The sequence below is a fragment of the Engystomops pustulosus genome, chromosome 3 (assembly GCF_040894005.1).
Source record: "Engystomops pustulosus chromosome 3, aEngPut4.maternal, whole genome shotgun sequence".
NCBI classification, from domain to species: domain Eukaryota; kingdom Metazoa; phylum Chordata; class Amphibia; order Anura; family Leptodactylidae; genus Engystomops; species Engystomops pustulosus.
In genome coordinates this window covers 1,367,700-1,388,865 of record NC_092413.1, presented here as the reverse complement: position 1 = coordinate 1,388,865, position 21,166 = coordinate 1,367,700, and the positions used below count along the sequence as shown (strand labels likewise).

Here is a 21,166-nt window from a genome sequence, read left to right as displayed (position 1 = left end):
TAGAGACTTCTCTTCTATCCTATTACATAGGGAAACTTCTCTGTATTGTCTGCAGCTCCCACTCACTTCTCTTCTATCCTGCTACACGGAACATTTCTCTGTCCTGTTTGCAGCTTTTACACAATTCTCTTCTATCCTGCTAAACGGGACAGTTCTCTGTACTGTCTGCAGCTCCCACTCACTTCTCTTCAATCCTATTACACAGGGAAACTTCTCTGTACTTTCTGCAGCTCCCACTTACTTCTTTGCTATCCTGCTACAAAGGACATTTCTCTGTGTTGCCTGCAGCTCTTTCAGACTTCTCTTCTATCCTGTTACACGGGACACTTCTCTGTACGATCTTCAGCTTCGGCTCACTTCGCTTGTATCCTGCTACCTGGGACACTTCTCTGTCCTGTCTGCAGCTCCCACACACTTATCTTCTATCTTATTACACAGGAACACTTCTCTGTACTGTCTGCAGCTCCAACTCACCTCTCTGCTATCCTGCTACATGGGACACTTCTCTGTACTATCTGCAGCTTCTGCTCAGTTCTCTTCTATCCTGCTACATGGGACACTTCTCTATACTATCTGCAGCTTCTGCTCACTTCTCTTATATCCTGCTACAGGGGACACTTCTCTGTACTATCTGCAGCTCCCAATTATTTCTCTTCTATCTTTCTACGCCATACACTTCTCTGTACTGTCTGCAGCTCCCACAAACTTTTCTTCTATCCTGCTACACGGGACATTTCTCTGTCCAGTCTGCAGATCTTACACACTTCTCTTCTATCCTATTACATAGGGAGACTTCTCTGTATTGTCTGCAGCTCCCACACACTTCTCTTCTATCCTGCGACACGGAACATTTCTCTGTCCTGTCTGCAGCTTTTACACAATTCTCTTCTATCCTGCTAAACGGGACAGTTCTCTGTACTGTCTGCAGCTCCCACTCACTTCTCTTCTATCATATTACACAGGGAAACTTCTCTGTACTGTCTGCAGCTCCCACTCACTTTTTTGCTATCCTGCTACATGGGACATTTCTCTGTCCTGTCTGCAGCTCTTACACACTTCTCTTCTATCCTGCTACACGGGACACTTCTCTGTACTATCTGTAGCTTCTGCTCACTTCTCTTCTATCCTGATACACGGGACACTTCTCTGTACTATCTGCAGCTCCCACTCACTTCTCTTGTATCCTGCTACACGGGACACTTCTCTGTCCTGTCTGCAGCTCCCACTCACTTCTCTTCTATCCTGCTACATGGGGACACTTCTCTGTCCTGTCTGCAGCTCCCGCTCACTTCTCTGCTATCCTGCTACATGGAACATTTCTCTGTCCTGTCTGCAGCCTTTACACACTTCTCTTCTATCCTGCTATGCCGGACACTTTTCTGTACTGTCTGGAATATACACAGATAATGCATTTACATACACCGGGAAGAAGAAGGTGAACTCCGGGGACCTGAGCGGGGAATCGACAAATGCAGGATATCGGGGACAGGATCTTAGTGACTCCCCGCACAGCGCATTATACACGGACAATGCACTTACATGCAGCAGGAAGAAGAAGGTGAACTCCAGGGACCTGAGCGGGGGAATCGACACATGCAGGATATCGGGGACAGGATCTTAGTGATTCCCCGCACAGCGCATTATATACGGACAATGCACTTACATGCACCAGGAAGAAGAAGGTGAACTCCAGGGACCTGAGCGGGGAAGCGACACATGCAGGATATCGGGGGAAGGATCTTAGTGACTCCCCGCACAGCGCATTATACACGGACAATGCACTTACATGCACCAGGAAGAAGAAGGTGAACTCCGGGGACCTGAGCGGGGAAGTGACACATGCAGGATATCGGGCGCAGGATCTTAGTGACTCCCCGCACAGCGCATTATACACGGACAATGCACTTACATGCACCAGGAAGAAGAAGGTGAACTCCGGGGACCTGAGCGGGGAAGTGACACATGCAGGATATCGGGCGCAGGATCTTAGTGACTCCCCGCACAGCGCATTATACACGGACAATGCACTTACATGCACCAGAAAGAAGAAGGTGAACTCCAGGGACCTGAGCGGGGAAGCGACACATGAAGGATATCGGACGCATGATCTTGGTGAATCGCGCTGGACTTCATCCTCGTCAGACAGTCTGAATCGGGGATTGCTACAGGACCAGGCAAGTAAATGTGCCCCCTTGCGTCTGCTCTTCACCGTGTGGCTGCTCCGCACCGGTTTACTGCTCCGCACTATGTGACGGCTCGGCACTGTGTGACTGCTCTGCACCACGTGAATGCTCCGCACCTTTTGACTGCTCTGCACCATGTGACGGCTCCGCACCGTGTGACTGCTCTGCACCATGTGACAGCTCCGCACTGTGTGACTGCTCTGCACCATGTGACAGCTCCACACCTTGTGACTGCTCTGCACCATGTGACGGCTCCGCACCGTGTGACTGCTCTGCACCATGTGAATGCTCCGCACCTTGTGACTGCTCTGCACCATGTGACAGCTCCGCACTGTGTGACTGCTCTGCACCATGTGACGGCTCCGCACCGTGTGACTGCTCTGCACCATGTGACGGCTCTGCACCGTGTGACTGCTCTGCACCATGTGACGGCTCTGCACCGTGTGACTGCTCTGCACCATGTGACGGCTCCGCTCTGTGTGACTGCTCTGCACCATGTGAATGCTCCGCACCTTGTGACTGCTCTGCACCATGTGACAGCTCCGCACTGTGTGACTGCTCTGCACCACGTGAATGCTCCGCACCTTGTGACTGCTCTGCACCATGTGACGGCTCCGCACCGTGTGACTGCTCTGCACCATGTGACAGCTCCGCTCTGTGTGACTGCTCTGCACCATGTGACAGCTCCGCAATGTGTGACTGCTCTGCACCATGTGAATGCTCCGCACCTTGTGATTGCTCTGCACCATGTGACGGCTCCGCACTGTGTGACTGCTTTGCACCATGTGACAGCTCCGCACTGTGTGACTGCTCTGCACCATGTGAATGCTCCGCACCTTGTGACTGCTCTGCACCATGTGACAGCTCCGCACTGTGTGACTGCTCTGCACCATGTGACGGCTCCGCACCGTGTGACTGCTCTGCACCATGTGACGGCTCCGCACCGTGTGACTGCTCTGCACCATGTGACGGCTCCGCACCGTGTGACTGCTCTGCACCATGTGACAGCTCTGCTCAGGATTATCATTATCATTTATGTATCATAAGGGGATTGAGATTTGAGAACTTTCTTTGGTGGGCAGACCCCTGTAACCACAGTATGAGGAGACCGTCCTCTCTATGGAGGGGGAGCGCCGGGATTACAGCAGGGTAGAAGTTCACAGTAATTTCATCTATTAATAAGTGTCAGATGTCTCTATATGTTTCATAGTTTCAGTAAAAAGCCGAGGAGAATAAATGAGATCTCGCACATTTCATGTCCAGGCAGAAGTCTCCGCAGGATAAATCACAGCCTCCAGTTTCATCTGCTAAAGAAATTCACTTAAAATAAAACCTGTCCAATAACGTGGCTCTGCCTGTACTTAGGTGATCCCGTCCTGTCAGCCGCAAAGTCATAAATGAGATCATGAAATGTGACAGGCGCACAACAGGGAGACGGTGAAGAACGGGCCATGAATGTCTAACGAGCCGCCCGGACGCTGAGCGTCGCCAGGTGACCGCTATCATCTACTGCTGAAGCCTCGTATATTCTGCCCTTTGTGGTTTCTCTTTTGTGACATATTTCGTCTAGTAGTATGGAGCCACCGTGTGATGTCCTGCGGTTGTGAAGTCCTGGGGTGCAGGTGAAGAGTAAGGGGTGGCCCTGATTCTGCGCGGGGCGTTACTGTCGCTGCTCTCCGGAGGGGATGGGAAGGTGCACTGCACCCCAATGGGTAATATGTCCAGAGACTCCGGGGCTGCAGGGAACAGGTTCCTTCTTTACTGAAGAAATTCAGGTACAAAGCAAATCACAGGCCTGAACCCTCCACTCCCCTCCCCGGCAGAAGAAGGGTTAATACTGAGGACAGCCCCGGCTAGCTGCCCCTCTCTATCAGGAGGCTGGGGCCAGGGGTCTAGGGCTAAGGATCCCCCTCTCAGCTTCATCTTCTGGTTGATCTGGCAGAGTCTTCTTCTCCTGTTCCATAACTGCAGGACACCTGGGACTTGCCGGTGTGTGAGCTGTCTCCAGGGGTCAGGCTGGTGTGTGAGCTGTCTCCAGGGGTCAGGCTGGTGTGTAAGCTGTCTCCAGGGGTCAGGCTGGTGTGTGAGCTGTCTCTAGGGGTCAGGCTGGTGTGTGAGCTGTCTCCAGGAGTCAGGCTGGTGTGTAAGCTGTCTAAGGATGTCAGGCTGGTGTGTGAGCTGTCTCAAGGGGTCAGGCTGGTGTGTGAGCTGTCTCCAGGAGTCAGGCTGGTGTGTGAGCTGTCTAAGGGGGTCAGGCTGGTGTGTGAGCTGTCTCCAGGGGTCAGGCTGGTGTGTAAGCTGTCTAAGGATGTCAGGCTGGTGTGTGAGCTGTCTCAAGGGGTCAGGCTGGTGTGTGAGCTGTCTCCAGGAGTCAGGCTGGTGTGTAAGCTGTCTAAGGATGTCAGGCTGGTGTGTGAGCTGTCTCAAGGGGTCAGGCTGGTGTGTGAGCTGTCTCCAGGGGTCAGGCTGGTGTGTAAGCTGTCTCCAGGGATCAGGCTGGTGAATGTGCTGTCTCCAGGGGTCAGGCTGGTGTGTGAGCTGTCTCCAGGAGTCAGGCTGGTGTGTGAGCTGTCTCCAGGGGTCAGGCTGGTGTGTGAGGTGTCTCCAGGGGTCAGGCTGGTGTGTGAGCTGTCTCCAGGGGTCAGGCTGGTGTGTGAGCTGTCTAAGGGGGTCAGGCTGGTGTGTGAGCTGTCTCCAGGTGTCAGGCTGGTGTGAGCTGTCTCCAGGGGTCAGGCTGGTGTGTGAGCTGTCTCCAGGGGTCAGGCTGGTGTGTGAGCTGTCTCCAGGGGTCAGGCTGGTGTGTGAGCTGTCTCCAGGGGTCAGGCCGGTGTGTGAGCTGTCTCCAGGGGTCAGGCCGGTGTGTGAGCTGTCTCTGAGGGTTAGGCTGGTGTGTGAGCTGTCTCCAGGAGTCAGGCTGGTGTGAGCTGTCTCCAGGGGTCAGGCTGGTGTGTGAGCTGTCTCCAGGGGTCAGGCTGGTGTGTGAGCTGTCTAAGGGGGTCAGGCTGGTGTGTAAGCTGTCTCCAGGGGTCAGGCTGGTGTGTGAGCTGTCTCCAGGGGTCAGGCTGGTGTGTGAGCTGTCTCCAGGGGTCAGGCTGGTGTGTAAGCTGTCTCCAGGGGTCAGGCTGGTGTGTAAGCTGTCTCCAGGGGTCAGGCTGGTGTGTGAGCTGTCTCCAGGTGTCAGGCTGGTGTGTGAGCCGTCTCCAGGGGTCAGGCTGGTGTGTGAGCTGTCTCCAGGGGTCAGGCTGGTGTGTGAGCTGTCTCCAGGGGTCAGGCTGGTGTGTGAGCTGTCTCCAGGGGTCAGGCTGGTGTGTGAGCTGTCTCCAGGGTCAGGATGGTGTGTGAGCTGTCTCCAGGGGTCAGGTTGGTGTGTGAGCTGTCTCCAGGATTCAGGCTGGTGTGTGAGCTGTCTCCAGGGGTCAGGCTGGTGTGTGAGCTGTCTCCAGGGGTCAGGCTGGTGTGTGAGCTGTCTCCAGGGGTCAGGCTGGTGTGTGAGCTGTTTCCAGGGGTCAGGCTGGTGTGTGAGCTGTCTAAGGGGGTCAGGCTGGTGTGTGAGCTGTCTCCAGGGGTCAGGCTGGTGTGTGAGCTGTCTCCAGGGGTCAGGCTGGTGTGTGAGCTGTCTCCAGGGGTCAGGCTGGTGTGTGAGCTGTCTCCAGGGGTCAGGCTGGTGTGTGAGCTGTCTCCAGGGGTCAGGCTGGTGTGTGAGCTGTCTCCAGGGGTCAGGCTGCTGTGTGAGCTGTCTCCCGGGGTCAGGCTGGTGTGTGAGCTGTCTCCAGGGGTCAGGCTGGTGTGTGAGCTGTCTCCAGGGGTCAGGCTGGTGTGTGAGCTGTCTCCAGGGGTCAGGCTGGTGTGTGAGCTGTCTCCAGGGGTCAGGCTGGTGTGTGAGCTGTCTCCAGGGGTCAGGCTGGTGTGTGAGCTGTCTCCAGGGGTCAGGCTGGTGTGTGAGCTGTCTCCAGGGGTCAGGCTGGTGTGTGAGCTGTCTCTAGGGGTCAGGCTGGTATGTGAGCTGTCTCCAGGAGTCAGGCTGGTGTGTAAGCTGTCTAAGGATGTCAGGCTGGTGTGTGAGCTGTCTCCAGGGGTCAGGCTGGTGTGTGAGCTGTCTCCAATGGTCAGGTTGGTGTGTGAGCTGTCTCCAGGGGTAAGGCTGGTGTGTGAGCTGTCTCCCGGGGTCAGGCTGGTGTGTGAGCTGTCTTCAGGGGTCAGGTTGCTGTATGAGCTGTCTCCAGGGGTCAGAATGGTGTGTGAGCTGTCTCCAGGGGTCAGGCTGGTGTGTGAGGTTTCTCCAGGGGTCAGGCTGGTGTGTGAGCTGTCTCCAGGGGTCAGGCTGGTGTGTGAGCTGTCTCCAAGGGTTAGACTGGTGTGTGAGCTGTCTCAAGGGGTCAGGCTGGTGTGTGAGCTGTCTCCAGGGGTCAGGCTGGTGTGTGAGCTGTCTCCAGGGGTCAGGTTGGTGTGTGAGGTTTCTCCAGGGGTCAGGCTGGTGTGTGAGCCGTCTCCAGGGGTCAGGCTGGTGTGTGAGCTGTCTCCAGGGGTCAGGCTGGTGTGTGACCCGTCTAAGGGGGTCAGGCTGGTGTGTAAGCTGTCTCCAGGGGTCAGGCTGGTGTGTGAGCTGTCTAAGGGGGTCAGGCTGGTGTGTAAGCTGTCTCCAGGGGTCAGGCTGGTGTGTGAGCTGTCTCCAGGGGTCAGGCTGGTGTGTGAGCTGTCTCCAGGGGTCAGGCTGGTGTGTGAGCCGTCTCCAAGGGTCAGGCTGGTGTGTGAGCTGTCTCCAGGGGTCAGGCTGGTGTGTGAGCTGTCTCCAGGGGTCAGGCTGGTGTGTGAGCTGTCTCCAGGGGTCAGGCTGGTGTGTGAGCTGTCTCCAGGAGTCAGGCTGGTGTGTGAGCTGTCTCCAGGGGTCAGGCTGGTGTGTGCGCTGTCTCCAGGGGTCAGGCTGGTGTGTGAGCTGTCTCCAGGGGTCAGGCTGCTGTGTGAGCTGTCTCCAGGGGTCAGGCTGGTGTGTGAGCTGTCTCCAGGGGTCAGGCTGGTGTGTGAGCTGTCTCCAGGGGTCAGGCTGGTGTGTGAGCTGTCTCCAGGGGTCAGGCTGGTGTGTGAGCTGTCTCCAGGAGTCAGGTTGGTGTGTAAGCTGTCTCCAGGAGTCAGGCTGGTGTGTGAGCTGTCTCCAGGGGTCAGGCTGGTGTGTGAGCTGTCTCCAGGGGTCAGGCTGGTGTGTGAGCTGTCTCCAGGGGTCAGGCTGGTGTGTGAGCTGTCTCCAGGGGTCAGGTTGGTGTGTGAGCTGTCTCCAGGGGTCAGGCTGGTGTGTGAGCTGTCTCCAGGGGTCAGGCTGGTGTGTGAGCCGTCTAAGGGGGTCAGGCTGGTGTGTAAGCTGTCTCCAGGGGTCAGGCTGGTGTGTGAGCTGTCTAAGGGGGTCAGGCTGGTGTGTGAGCTGTATCCAGGGGTCAGGCTGGTGTGTGAGCTGTCTCCAGGGGTCAGGTTGGTGTGTGAGCTGTCTCCAGGGGTCAGGTTGGTGTGTGAGCTGTCTCCAGGGGTCAGGCTGGTGTGTGAGCTGTCTCCAGGGGTCAGGCTGGTGAGCTGTCTCTACACACTACTGCAGGACCCGTACTGGTACATGCTATAGTAGGTGGTAGAGATGTAGTACATGGTGGCGCACGTTCTTTATAACGCACCTTTATGTGTGTCGTGTCGAGAAAGAACCTGAAAGTCTATCAGAGACCTGGCGCAATGTGCGTGTCGTCCCCATCAGGATCCTTTGTTGTACAATTCATGTGTTTAGACATCTCCTGTCTGTCATTGTCTCTGAGGAAGGAGAAGCTGCTGGGGGTCTCATCCCCTCCCCCGCCGCAACAGCGAGTGGCCACGGTTCTGCTTCCTCAAGGCTCCCTTCCTACTCACCTGCCACGTCAGATCAGTCTATGACAGATGTGAGGAGACCTCCCCAGAGCGACTGAAGATGTCAGGAGAGAGAGCGAAAGCTGAGGAGACGCGGGGTGGGGTCATGTAATCTACTGATGGCCACAATGGGTATCGTTTACTAACAGCTGATTCCCCGCACAGCGCATTATACACGGACAATGCACTTACATGCACCAGGAAGAAGAAGGTGAACTCCAGGGACCTGAGCGGGGAAGCGACACATGCAGGATATCGGGTGCAAGATCTTAATGACTTCCCGCACAGCGCATTATACACGGACAATGCACTTACATGCACCAGGAAGAAGAAGGTGAACTCCAGGGACCTGAGCGGGGAAGTGACACATGCAGGATATCGGGCGCAGGATCTTAGTGACTCCCCGCACAGCGCATTATACACGGACAATGCACTTACATGCAACAGGAAGAAGAAGGTGAACTCCGGGGACCTGAGCGGGGAAGCGACACATGCAGGATATCGGGTGCAGGATCTTAACGACTCCCCGCACAGCGCATTATACACGGACAATGCACTTACATGCACCAGGAAGATGAAGGTGAACTCCGGGGACCTGAGCGGGGAAGTGACACATGCAGGATACCGGGCGCAGGATCTTAGTGACTCCCCGCACAGCGCATTATACACGGACAATGCACTTACATGCACCAGGAAGAAGAAGGTGAACTCCGGGGACCTGAGCAGGGAAGCGACACATGCAGGATATCGGGGGCAGGATCTTAGTGACTCCCTGCACAGCGCATTATACACAGACAATGCACTTACATGCACCAGGAAGAAGAAGGTGAACTCCGGGGACCTGAGCGGGGAAGTGACACATGCAGGATATCGGGGGAAGGATCTTAGTGACTCCCTGCACAACGCATTATACAGGGACAATGCACTTACATGCACCAGGAAGAAGAAGGAGAACTCCGGGGACCTGAGTGGGGAAGTGACACATGCAGGATATCGGACGCAGGATCTTAGTGACTCCCCACACAGCGCATTATACACGGACAATGCACTTACATGCACCAGGAAGAATAAGGTGAACTCCGGGGACCTGAGCGGGGAAGCGACACATGCAGGATATCAGGTGCAGGATCTTAGTGACTCCCCGCACAGCGCATTATACACGGACAATGCACTTACATGCACCAGGAAGAAGAAGGTGAACTCCAGGGACCTGAGCGGGGAAGTGACACATGCAGGATATCGGGTGCAGGATCTTAGTGACTCCCCGCACAGCGCATTATACACGGACAATGCACTTACATGCACCAGGAAGAAGGAGAACTCCGGGGACCTGAACGGGGAAGCGACACATGCAGGATATCAGGCGCAGGATCTTAGCGACTCCCCGCACAGCACATTATACACGGACAATGCACTTACATGCACCAGGAAGAAGAAGGTGAACTCCGGGGACCTGAGCGGGGAAGCCACACATGCAGGATATGGGGTGCAGGTTCTTAGTGACTCCCCGCACAGCACATTATACACGGACAATGCACTTACATGCACCAGGAAGAAGAAGGTGAACTCCAGGGACCTGAGCGGGGAAGCGACACATGCAGGATATCGGGCGGAGGATCTTAGTGACTCCCCGCACAGCGCATTATACACGGACAATGCACTTACATGCACCAGGAAGAAGGAGAACTCCGGGGACCTGAACGGGGAAGCGACACATGCAGGATATCAGGCGCAGGATCTTAGCGACTCCCCGCACAGCACATTATACACGGACAATGCACTTACATGCACCAGGAAGAAGAAGGTGAACTCCGGGAACCTGAGCGGGGAAGTGAGACATGCAGGATATGGGGTGCAGGTTCTTAGTGACTCCCCGCACAGCACATTATACACGGACAATGCACTTACATGCACCAGGAAGAAGAAGGTGAACTCCAGGGACCTGAGCGGGGAAGCGACACATGCAGGATATCGGGGGCAGGATTTTAGTGACTCCCCGCACAGCGCCTTATGCACGGACAACGCACTTACATGCACCAGGAAGAAGGTGAACCCCTGGGACCTGAGTGGGGAAGTGACACATGCAGGATATTGGGTGCAGGATCTTAGTGACTCCCCGCACAGCGCATTATACACGGACAATGCACTTACATGCACCAGGAAGAAGAAGGGGAACTCCAGGGACCTGAGCGGGGAAGTGACACTTGCAGGATATCGGGCGCAGGATCTAAGTGACTCCCCGCACAGCGCATTATACACGGACAATGCACTTACATGCACCAGGAAGAAGAAGGTGAACTCCGGGGACCTGAGCGGGGAAGTGACACATGCAGGATACCGGGCGCAGGATCTTAGTGACTCCCCGCACAGCGCATTATACACGGACAATGCACTTACATGCAGCAGGAAGAAGAAGGTGAACTCCGGGGACCTAAGCGGGGAAGTGACACATGCAGGATATCGGGGCAGGATCTTAATGACTCCCTGCACAGCGCATTATACACAGACAATGCACTTACATGCACCAGGAAGAAGAAGGTGAACTCCAGGGACCTGAGCGGGGAAGCGACACATGCAAGATATCGGGCGCAGGATCTTAGTGACTCCCCGCACAGCACATTATACACGGACAATGCACTTACATGCACCAGGAAGAAGAAGGTGAACTCCAGGGACCTGAGCGGGGAAGCGACACATGCAAGATATCGGGCACAGGATCTTAGTGACTCCCCGCACAGCGCATTATACACGGACAATGCACTTACATGCACCAGGAAGAAGAAGGTGAACTCCGGGGACCTGAGCGGGGAAGCGACACATGCAGGATATCGGGCGCAGGATCTTAGTGACTCCCCGCACAGCGCATTATACACGGACAATGCACTTACATGCACCAGGAAGAAGAAGGTGAACTCCGGGGACCTGAGAGGGGAAGCAACACATGCAGGATATCCTCATTGGTCACATACACAATCTCCTCCCCATATATTTACACATATCGGAGGCGCATTCTGTATCCGGGAAGGAATCAGACATCCGGGAGGTTTTCAGGAATTTTTATTCATTCTCAGTTTTATAGAATAAAATGAAATTTTTTTCGTCTCGTTTATTTTTATTAAACAGAAGAATCTGAGAAACTGTGTGATATCAATGACTTCTCCAGCGCGATACATCAGGCTGAGGAGGAGATATCCCCGACGTCCTGCTGCAGATAGCAGTAAGTGTTTAGTAGTTAGGTGGATGGATGTGAGTGATGGATGGAGCGGTTTGGAGGAGGAGATGTCCTGCTGCAGATAGCAGTAAGTGTTAGTAGTTAGGTGGATGGATGTGAGTGATGGATGGAGCAGTTTGGAGGAGGAGGAAGCATCACAGACGTCCTGCTGCAGATAGCAGTAAGTGTTTAGTAGTTAGGTGGATGGATGTGAGTGATGGATGCAGCGGATTGGAGGAGGAAGAAGCATCACAGATGTCTTGCTGCAGATAACAGTAAGTGTTAGTAGTTCTACAAAGGAGGTAAGTCATGGATGTAGCAGTTTGGTGGAGGAGTAAGCAGTGTGGCAAGGCCTGTTCTATTTAAGTGTTAGTAGATAGGTGGATGGATGTGAGTGATGGATGGAGCAGTTTGGAGGAGGAGATGTCCTGCTGCAGATAGCTGTAAGTGTTAGTAGTTAGGTGGATGGATGTGAGTGATGGATGGAGCAGTTTAGAGGAGGATGAAGCATCATAGATGTCCTGCTGCAGATAGCAGTAAGTGTTAGTAGTTAGGTGGATGGATGTGAGTGATGGATGGAGCAGTTTGGAGGAGGATGAAGCATCATAGATGTCCTGCTGCAGATAGCAGTAAGTGTTAGTAGTTAGGTGGATGGATGTGAGTGATGGATGGAGCAGTTTGGAGGAGGAGATGTCCTGCTGCAGATAGCAGTAAGTGTTAGTAGTTAGGTGGATGGATGTGAGTGATGGATGGAGCAGTTTGGAGGAGGAGATGTCCTGCTGCAGATAGCAGTAAGTGTTAGTAGTTAGGTGGATGGATGTGAGTGATGGATGGAGCAGTTTAGAGGAGGATGAAGCATCATAGATGTCCTGCTGCAGATAGCAGTAAGTGTTAGTAGTTTGAGGATGGAAATAAGTGATGTATAGAGGAATATTTTATAGTTAATAGTATTTTATAGAATATATTAAACATTTCTCTAATTTCTTTTCATTTATAGAAATAACTGTAAGGACCATGAATTAAACCACCAAACATGGAGGAGCAGAAGATGAAGAGACTCGGGTCCTTGTCCTGCACCCGGGGAACACAGAGCCCGAACAATCAGATAAATCAATATCTGGGAATGCGGAAGGTGAAGGATTTCAATATATTTTCTGTCTGTAGAAATCTTCTTATTGATGAGGGTCACCACCAGGATCGGGCGCCGGCCGGGGTCATGATGCCCCTCCCCCACATCATGGACTTGTACGAGGCTCTTTATTTTTCTACTCATAAAATCTTGAAAATGTTTCAGTCAAAGAACTTCTTCATCTTATACAGAACCCAGAACTATGAAGTCCAAAATCAGCTGCGAAGAGACCCAATCCATAGCGAGAGCCTAATACACCACGTCAGGGCCGGATTAAGGGTGGTGGGGGCCCCTGGGCGCAAACTAGGGGGGCCCCTTCAACAATGTTTTTGGAGGTATATAGCCTGCCAGACCCTGTAGTATACAGCCTGCCAGCCCCCTGTAGTATACAGGCTGCCAGACCCCTGTAGTATATAGCCTGCCAGACCCCTGTAGTATATAGCCTTCCAGCCCCCTGTACTATGTAGCCTGCTAGCTCCCTGTAGTATATGGCCTGCCAGCCCCCTGAAGTATATAGCCTGCCAGTCCCCTGTAGTATATAGCCTTCCAGCCCCCTGTACTATGTAGCCTGCCAGCCCCCTGTAGTATATAGCCTGCCAGCCTCCTGTAGTATATAGCCTTCCAGCCCCCTGTACTATGTAGCCTGCCAGCCCCCTGTAGTATATAGCCTGCCAGCTCCCTGTAGTATATAGCTTGCCAGCCCCCTGTAGTATATAGCCTGCCAGCCCCCTGTACTATGTAGCCTGCCAGCCCCCTGCAGTATATAGCCTGCCAGCCCCCTGTACTATGTAGCCTGCCAGACCCCTGTAGTACATAGCCTAGCAGCCCCCTGTAGTATATAGCCTTCCAGCCCCCTGTACTATGTAGCCTGCTAGCTCCCTGTAGTATATAGCTTGCCAGCCCCCTGTAGTATACAGCCACCAGCCCCCTGTAGTATATAGCCTGCCAGACCCCTGTAGTATATAGCCTACCAGCCCACTGTACTATGTAGCCTGCCAGCCCCCTGTAGTATATAGCCTGCCAGCCCCCTGTAGTATACAGCCACCAGCCCCCTGTAGTATATAGCCTGCCAGACCCCTGTAGTATATAGCCTGCCAGCCCCCTGTAGTATACAGCCACCAGCCCCCTGTAGTATACAGCCACCAGCTCCCTGTAGCTTGCCAGCCCCCTGTGGTATATAGCCTGCCAGCCCCCTGTAGTATACAGCCACCACATGTGCTGCCCCTGATGTGAGTGTGGCTAATGCATCATGTGTGGCTATGCTGTCCGTGTCTAGGTGCTGCCCCTGATGTGAGTGTGGCTAATGCACCACGTGTGGCTATGCTGTCCGTGTCTAGGTGCTGCCCCTGATGTGAGTGCGGGTAATGCATCACGTGTGGCTATGCTGTCCGTGTCTATGTGCTGCCCCTGATGTGAGTGCGGGTAATGCACCACGTGTGGCTATGCTGTCCGTGTCTATGTGCTGCCCCTAATGGGAGTGCAGCTAGTCCCGTCCTATGTGAGTGCGGCTAGTCCCGTCCTATGTGAGTGCGGCTAGTCCCGTCCTATGTGAGTGCGGCTAGTCCTGTCCTATGTGAGTGCGCCTAGTCCAGTCCTTTCTGAGTGCGGCTAGTCCCGTCCTATGTGAGTGCGGCTAGTCCCATCCTATGTGAGTGCGGCTAGTCCTGTCCTATGTGAGTGCGCCTAGTTCCGTCCTTTTTGAGTGCGGCTAGTCCCGTCCTATGTGAGTGCGGCTAGTCCCGTCCTATGTGAGTGCGGCTAGTCCCATCCTATGTGAGTGCGGCTAGTCCTGTCCTATGTGAGTGCGCCTAGTTCCGTCCTTTTTGAGTGCGGCTAGTCCCGTCCTATGTGAGTGCGGCTAGTCCCGTCCTATGTGAGTGCGGCTAGTCCCGTCCTATGTGAGTGCGGCTAGTCCCGTCCTATGTGAGTGCAGCTAGTCCCATCCTATGTGAATGCGGCTAGTCCCGTTCTATGTGAGTGCGGCTAGTCCCGTCCTATGTGAGTGCGGCTAGTCCCGTCCTATGTGAATGCGGCTAGTCCAGTCCTGTGTGAGTGCGGCTAGTCCAGTCCTCTGTGAGTGCGGCTAGTCCAGTCCTCTGTGAGTGCGGCTAGTCCCGTCCTCTGTGAGTGCGGCTAGTCCAGTCCTGTGTGAGTGCGGCTAGTCCCGTCCTATGTGAGTGCGGCTAGTCCCGTCCTATGTGAGTGCAGCTAGTCCCATCCTATGTGAATGCGGCTAGTCCCGTTCTATGTGAGTGCGGCTAGTCCCGTCCTATGTGAGTGCGGCTAGTCCCGTCCTATGTGAGTGCGGCTAGTCCCGTCCTATGTGAATGCGGCTAGTCCCGTCCTATGTGAGTGCGGCTAGTCCTGTCCTATGTGAGTGCGGCTAGTCCTGTCCTGTGTGAGTGCGGCTAGTCCCGTCCTATGTGAGTGCGGCTAGTCCAGTGCTGTGTGAGTGCGGCTAGTCCCGTCCTGTGTGAATGCGGCTAGTCCCGTCCTATGTGAGTGCGGCTAGTCCCGTCCTATGTGAGTGCGGCTAGTCCCGTCCTATGTGAGTGCGGCTAGTCCCGTCCTATGTGAATGCGGCTAGTCCCGTCCTCTGTGAGTGCGGCTAGTCCTGTCCTATGTGAGTGCGGCTAGTCCCGTCCTATGTGAATGCGGCTAGTCCCGTCCTATGTGAGTGCGGCTAGTCCTGTCCTATGTGAGTGCGGCTAGTCCTGTCCTGTGTGAGTGCGGCTAGTCCCGTCCTATGTGAGTGCGGCTAGTCCAGTGCTGTGTGAGTGCGGCTAGTCCCGTCCTATGTGAATGCGGCTAGTCCCGTCCTATGTGAGTGCGGCTAGTCCTGTCCTATGTGAGTGCGGCTAGCTAGTCCCGTCCTATGTGAGTGCGGCTAGTCCAGTGCTGTGTGAGTGCGGCTTGTCCCGTCCTATGTCAGTGAGGCTAGTCCTGTCCTATGTGAGTGCGGCTAGTCCCGTCCTATGTGAGTGCGGCTAGTCCCGTCCTATGTGAATGCGGCTAGTCCTGTCCTATGTGAGTTCGGCTAGTCCCGTCCTATGTGAGTGCGGCTAGTCCCGTCATATGTGAGTGCGGCTAGTCCCGTCCTATGTGAGTGCGGCTAGTCCCATCCTATGTGAGTGCGGCTAGTCCTGTCCTATGTGAGTGCGGCTAGTCCTGTCCTATGTGAGTGCGGCTAGTCCCGTCATATGTGAGTTCGGCTAGTCCCGTCCTATGTGAGTGCGGCTAGTCCCGTCCTATGTGAGTGCGGCTAGTCCCATCCTATGTGAGTGCGGCTACTCCTGTCCTATGTGAGTGCGGCTAGTCCAGTCCTATGTGAGTGCGGCTAGTCCCGTCCTATGTGAGTGCGGCTAGTCCTGTCCTGTGTGAGTGCGGCTAGTCCTGTCCTGTGTGAGTGCGGCTAGTCCTGTCCTATGTGAGTGCGGCTAGTCCTGTCCTATGTGAGTGCGGCTAGTCCTGTCCTATGTGAGTGCGGCTAGTCCTGTCCTGTGTGAGTGCGGCTAGTCCCGTCATATGTGAGTTCGGCTAGTCCCGTCCTATGTGAGTGCGGCTAGTCCCGTCCTATGTGAGTGCGGCTAGTCCCATCCTATGTGAGTGCGGCTACTCCTGTCCTATGTGAGTGCGGCTAGTCCAGTCCTATGTGAGTGCGGCTAGTCCCGTCCTATGTGAGTGCGGCTAGTCCTGTCCTGTGTGAGTGCGGCTAGTCCTGTCCTGTGTGAGTGCGGCTAGTCCTGTCCTATGTGAGTGCGGCTAGTCCTGTCCTATGTGAGTGCGGCTAGTCCTGTCCTATGTGAGTGCGGCTAGTCCTGTCCTATGTGAGTGCGGCTAGTCCTGTCCTATGTGAGTGCGGCTAGTCCTGTCCTGTGTGAGTGCGGCTAGTCCTGTCCTATGTGAATGCGGCTAGTCCCGTCCTATGTAAGTGCGGCTAGTCCTGTCCTATGTGAGTGCGGCTAGTCCTGTCCTGTGTGAGTGCGGCTAGTCCTGTCCTATGTGAGTGCGGCTAGTCCCGTCCTATGTGAGTGCGGCTAGTCCCGTCCTATGTGAGTGCGGCTAGTCCCGTCCTCTGTGAGTGCGGCTAGTCCCGTCCTATGTGAGTGCGGCTAGTCCCGTCCTGTGTGAGTGCGGCTAGTCCCGTCCTATGTGAGTGCGGCTAGTCCCGTCCTATGTGAGTGCGGCTAGTCCTGTCCTATGTGAGTGCGGCTAGTCCCGTCCTATGTGAGTGCGGCTAGTCCTGTCCTGTGTGAGTGCGGCTAGTCCCGTCCTATGTAAGTGCGGCTAGTCCTGTCCTATGTGAGTGCGGCTAGTCCTGTCCTGTGTGAGTGCGGCTAGTCCTGTCCTATGTGAGTGCGGCTAGTCCCGTCCTATGTGAGTGCGGCTAGTCCCGTCCTATGTGAGTGCGGCTAGTCCCGTCCTCTGTGAGTGCGGCTAGTCCCGTCCTATGTGAGTGCGGCTAGTCCTGTCCTATGTGAGTGCGGCTAGTCCCGTCCTATGTGAGTGCGGCTAGTCCTGTCCTATGTGAGTGCGGCTAGTCCCGTCCTATGTGAGTGCGGCTAGTCCCGTCCTTTATGTCGCTCATCCCTGTATATTCCAGAAATAACGAGACTTATATGTAAGTAAAATAACTCAGTTTTCATTGCAGAATTTTTTTACTGTACAATTTGTAGCAAAAATGTTTCTTTTCCACATGAATTTCAGATTCTACAACAAGAAGGATCCGGCTGCTCCGACGTCTCGGCTCCCATGGATCCCACACAATACGTTATATTCACCTTCCCTTCTGTACAGAATGTCAGTGTCCGGAGAATCGGAGGAGGGAGCGAGGAGGGAGCGAGGAGGAGTCCACGAGAGTCATTACTGGGGATGGCGCTGGACCAGGCAAAAATCCAGATTAGTCGCTGGTAAAACATGGAACTCTCCAGGTAATTTATAACTAGGAAGTGCAAGCCGTCAGTGAGATCCTGCTACTCCCGGACGATACGCTCGACTGCGCTGCTGACATCTGGAATGACAATTTTTATCTTGTCATATCTGATTACATTCCCAGCACCATATACTTTGTGAGCTGCCACCCCAGGGGATGACAAGGCTTCAGTCACTCCGTCATGGATGGACAAGCTTGGAATTTTCAGATGTTGCTGCACGACCTCCACCATCGGCCAGTCAGACGCTCAGCCGCCAGCGAGGGGTTAATGCCTTGGAATAAAGTAAATAATATTTTTTCAATCCCTTTAGTGACTCTCGATCCGTGACCTCGGAGGTAGATCAGCAACAGCCAAACGTTCTTAGGTTTGTGCATCCCCCCCCTCCCCCCACACACACAAAACAAAAACTTTTCTACCGTTTTAGACTTTCCCAAAAATGGACAAATTAAGCTCTAATTGTTATGTAACATTTGTTTAATCTTAAAAAGGAAATAAATCCCAGTTCATGATTTAGATTTCTAATTCTCCTCGTCTCAAACACACAAAACAAAGAATAGAAATGATGGATAACTCTGCCCTCAGGACTAGAAAATGATACAAAGACAAGAACAAAGGAACAAACGAGAAAAACAAACAAAGAAGAGGAACAAAAGGAAAGCAGAAGACGAGTGTGCGGTGGCCGTGAGTGCTGCTGCTTGTGGACGTCCGGGCACCTCGGAGCCTCAGTGCATCTTCTGTTATGGATCCTACATAAGGACAGAATGCTACCTCCTCCTCCGCTCGGCTTAGTCTTGGGTTCTAGGGTAAGGAGCACTGTGAGCATAACGCGTGCTTCTTCTGGACAGTCCACCACTGCCGGCACTCAGCACCACTGTCTGGACTCGTGTCATGGAAATTCCTGCAGAGACCTACACAATCCATAGGGCATGCTCTGGCCTACACTGTGCTCTCCATGACCCATTCGGAGCTGTCGCAGGTGCTTCTAGTGGTGTTCCCTGTAAGTTCGCTATCATCATATTGTAGGAGCATCCCATTTACTGAGAGGCTTCTCCTAGTCCAGATGCTGCTGATCTTTCTTGGGTAACTACAACACTGAGTCGTGCTAAAGTCCCCCATGTCAAAAGAGCGGCTACGTTTGGCTCTTCCCTCCAGAGGTAACACAAGGAGGCTACGCACTCTGGACTCTTGGTTGCCGAGCAAGGGCTCCTTGTCTGACTGGTGGACTGTGGTAGAGGTCCTGGAGTCTACGGTGTCCTCCTTTTTTTGACACCTTATCTCGAGGGAGGCAAAGGCTCCCATGAGTCTGTCAATGTTATGCCTGGACCTGGAGACGGGCCTCCACTTATTGGACAGGGTGCTCTGGTTACTCTGCAAACTATAGTCGTCCCCCTCCGCACTATTCACCGAACTAGAAGAGGATGAGACGCTACTGTGCACGGAGCCACAAGTGAACTCCATCAGTTCATTCCTCACCACCACTTTGGGGTTGACCTGGGGGGGCACGCCGTTCTGCACTGAGCTGCCCCCGTTAGTTTGGGAGTAGACATTGCTGACATTGGCCATCTTGCCCTGGGAATCGCTACAAATGTTATATCTTACCATTAAGATAACAATGAAGACCAGCAATGTCGCAACTATGATGCCGCCAATAACTAGAATCATAGTTCCCCCTAAGAAGTGGCTGTGCATGGACTGGCACTGCTGATAGTCCTCCTGGGTGAAGAACTCCGCGCAGCCCACGATGTTGGTGGCTGTCAGAGTGGTGGCCGTGTCGTCCCATATGGCCAAGACGCACAGGTCGTACGCCGTCCCCGACACCAGGTTATTCACCACAAACGCCTTGTTAGATGCCGGGATCATCCTTTAATAAAAGACAAAAGAAGAAGAGAAACATCCGTTACATTGTATATCAGCAGGAAGCCGGCAAAGCGCTACATGCAGGATATAGAGAGGATTACACGGGAATTACATAGGAACCAAGTGCTACATGTCTATATATACTGTATATCATGGCGGGAGTGTATATATATATACTGTATATCATGGCGGGAGTGTATATATATACTGTATATCATGGCGGGAGTGTATATATATACTGTATATCATGGCGGGAGTGTATATATATATACTGTATATCATGGCGGGAGTGTATATATATACTGTATATCATGGCGGGAGTATATATATATATATATATATATATATACTGTATATCATGGCGGGAGTGTATATATATAAAGTATATCATGGCGGGAGTGTATATATATACTGTATATCATGGCGGGAGTATATATATATACTGTATATCATGGCGGGAGTATATATATATACTGTATATCATGGCGGGAGTGTATATATATACTGTATATCATGGCGGGAGTATATATATATATATATATATATATATATATACTGTATATCATGGCGGGAGTGTATATATATACTGTATATCATGGCGGGAGTGTATATATATACTGTATATCATGGCGGGAGTATATATATATACTGTATATCATGGCGAGAGTGTATATATATACTGTATATCATGGCGGGAGTGTATATATATACTGTATATCATGGCGGTAGTATATATATATATACTGTATATCATGGCGGTAGTGTATATATATATATATACTGTATATCATGGCGGGAGTGTATATATATATATATACTGTATATCATGGCGGGAGTGTATATATATATACTGTATATCATGGCGGGAGTGTATATATATACTGTATATCATGGCGGGAGTGTATATATATATATACTGTATATCATGGCGGTAGTATATATATATACTATATATCATGGCGGTAGTATATATATATATATATATATATATATATATATATATATATATACTGTATATCATGGCGGGAGTGTATATATATACTGTATATCATGGCGGGAGTATATATATATATATATATATATATATATACTGTATATCATGGCGGGAGTGTATATATATACTGTATATCATGGCGGGAGTGTATATATATACTGTATATCATGGCGGTAGTATATATATATATATATATACTGTATATCATGGCGGTAGTGTATATATATACTGTATACACTGAGCAGTATCAATGATGGGAGTATATAACAGTATATATATACTGAGCAGTCATCATGGCGGGAGTGTATATATATATATACTGTATATACTGAGCAGTCATCATGGCGGTAGTATATATATATATACTGTATATCATGGCGGGAGTGTGACACTGAAGGGGTTAACTGTGGATGGGCGGTATGTTTCCCCTAGGTTTTGCTATTATGCAAGGCCTTAGTGCTGAGGTTGGGTGTCCAGCACCTTGGACACAGGTGGTGGGAGCAGCCTAATCAGCCTAATAAAACCGCTCAGCAGAGCTGGAAGGGTTGTCTCTCTGGAAGGAGGCTGGAGAGCACACAGCCCTGACCTCTGTGCCTGGAGCAGCCTAATCAGGGAGGATACAGCTGCTGAGCAGAGCTGAGAGAGGAGGCTGGAGAGCACACAGCCCTGACCTCTGTGCCTGGAGCAGCCTAATCAGGGAGGATACAGCTGCTGAGCAGAGCTGAGAGAGGAGGCTGGAGAGCACACAGCCCTGACCTCTGTGCCTGGAGAAACGAAAAGTGTTTTGTTAGTGGTGAGTCAGAGAACCATTGTTTAGTTAGCACCCTGACGGGTAGGATATTATTTTGTTTTGATGCCTGAATGTGAAGGCTGTTTTATTTTGTTCCGGCTGCAATAAACGCAGGCGAGACCTGTTTTGGACTGTACTTTGGTGTCACTGTCGTGAACTGCATCACAGCACCCCGCTACCACGGTCTCTAC

At 52.6% G+C, this 21,166-nt stretch overlaps 1 protein-coding gene across 1 annotated transcript in view; it reads right to left on the bottom strand.

Annotated features, from left to right (window-relative positions):
- Positions 1–17,729: 17,729 nt before the first annotated feature.
- The window catches only part of LRFN2 (leucine rich repeat and fibronectin type III domain containing 2), a 544,365-nt gene continuing 540,928 nt past the window's right edge, over positions 17,730–21,166 (bottom strand). The window contains exon 4 of the mRNA XM_072139747.1: positions 17,730–19,195. Within this exon, the coding sequence (XP_071995848.1) occupies positions 18,271–19,195 (925 nt within the window). The 3' untranslated portion in view covers positions 17,730–18,270. The remainder of the gene's footprint in view (positions 19,196–21,166) is intronic.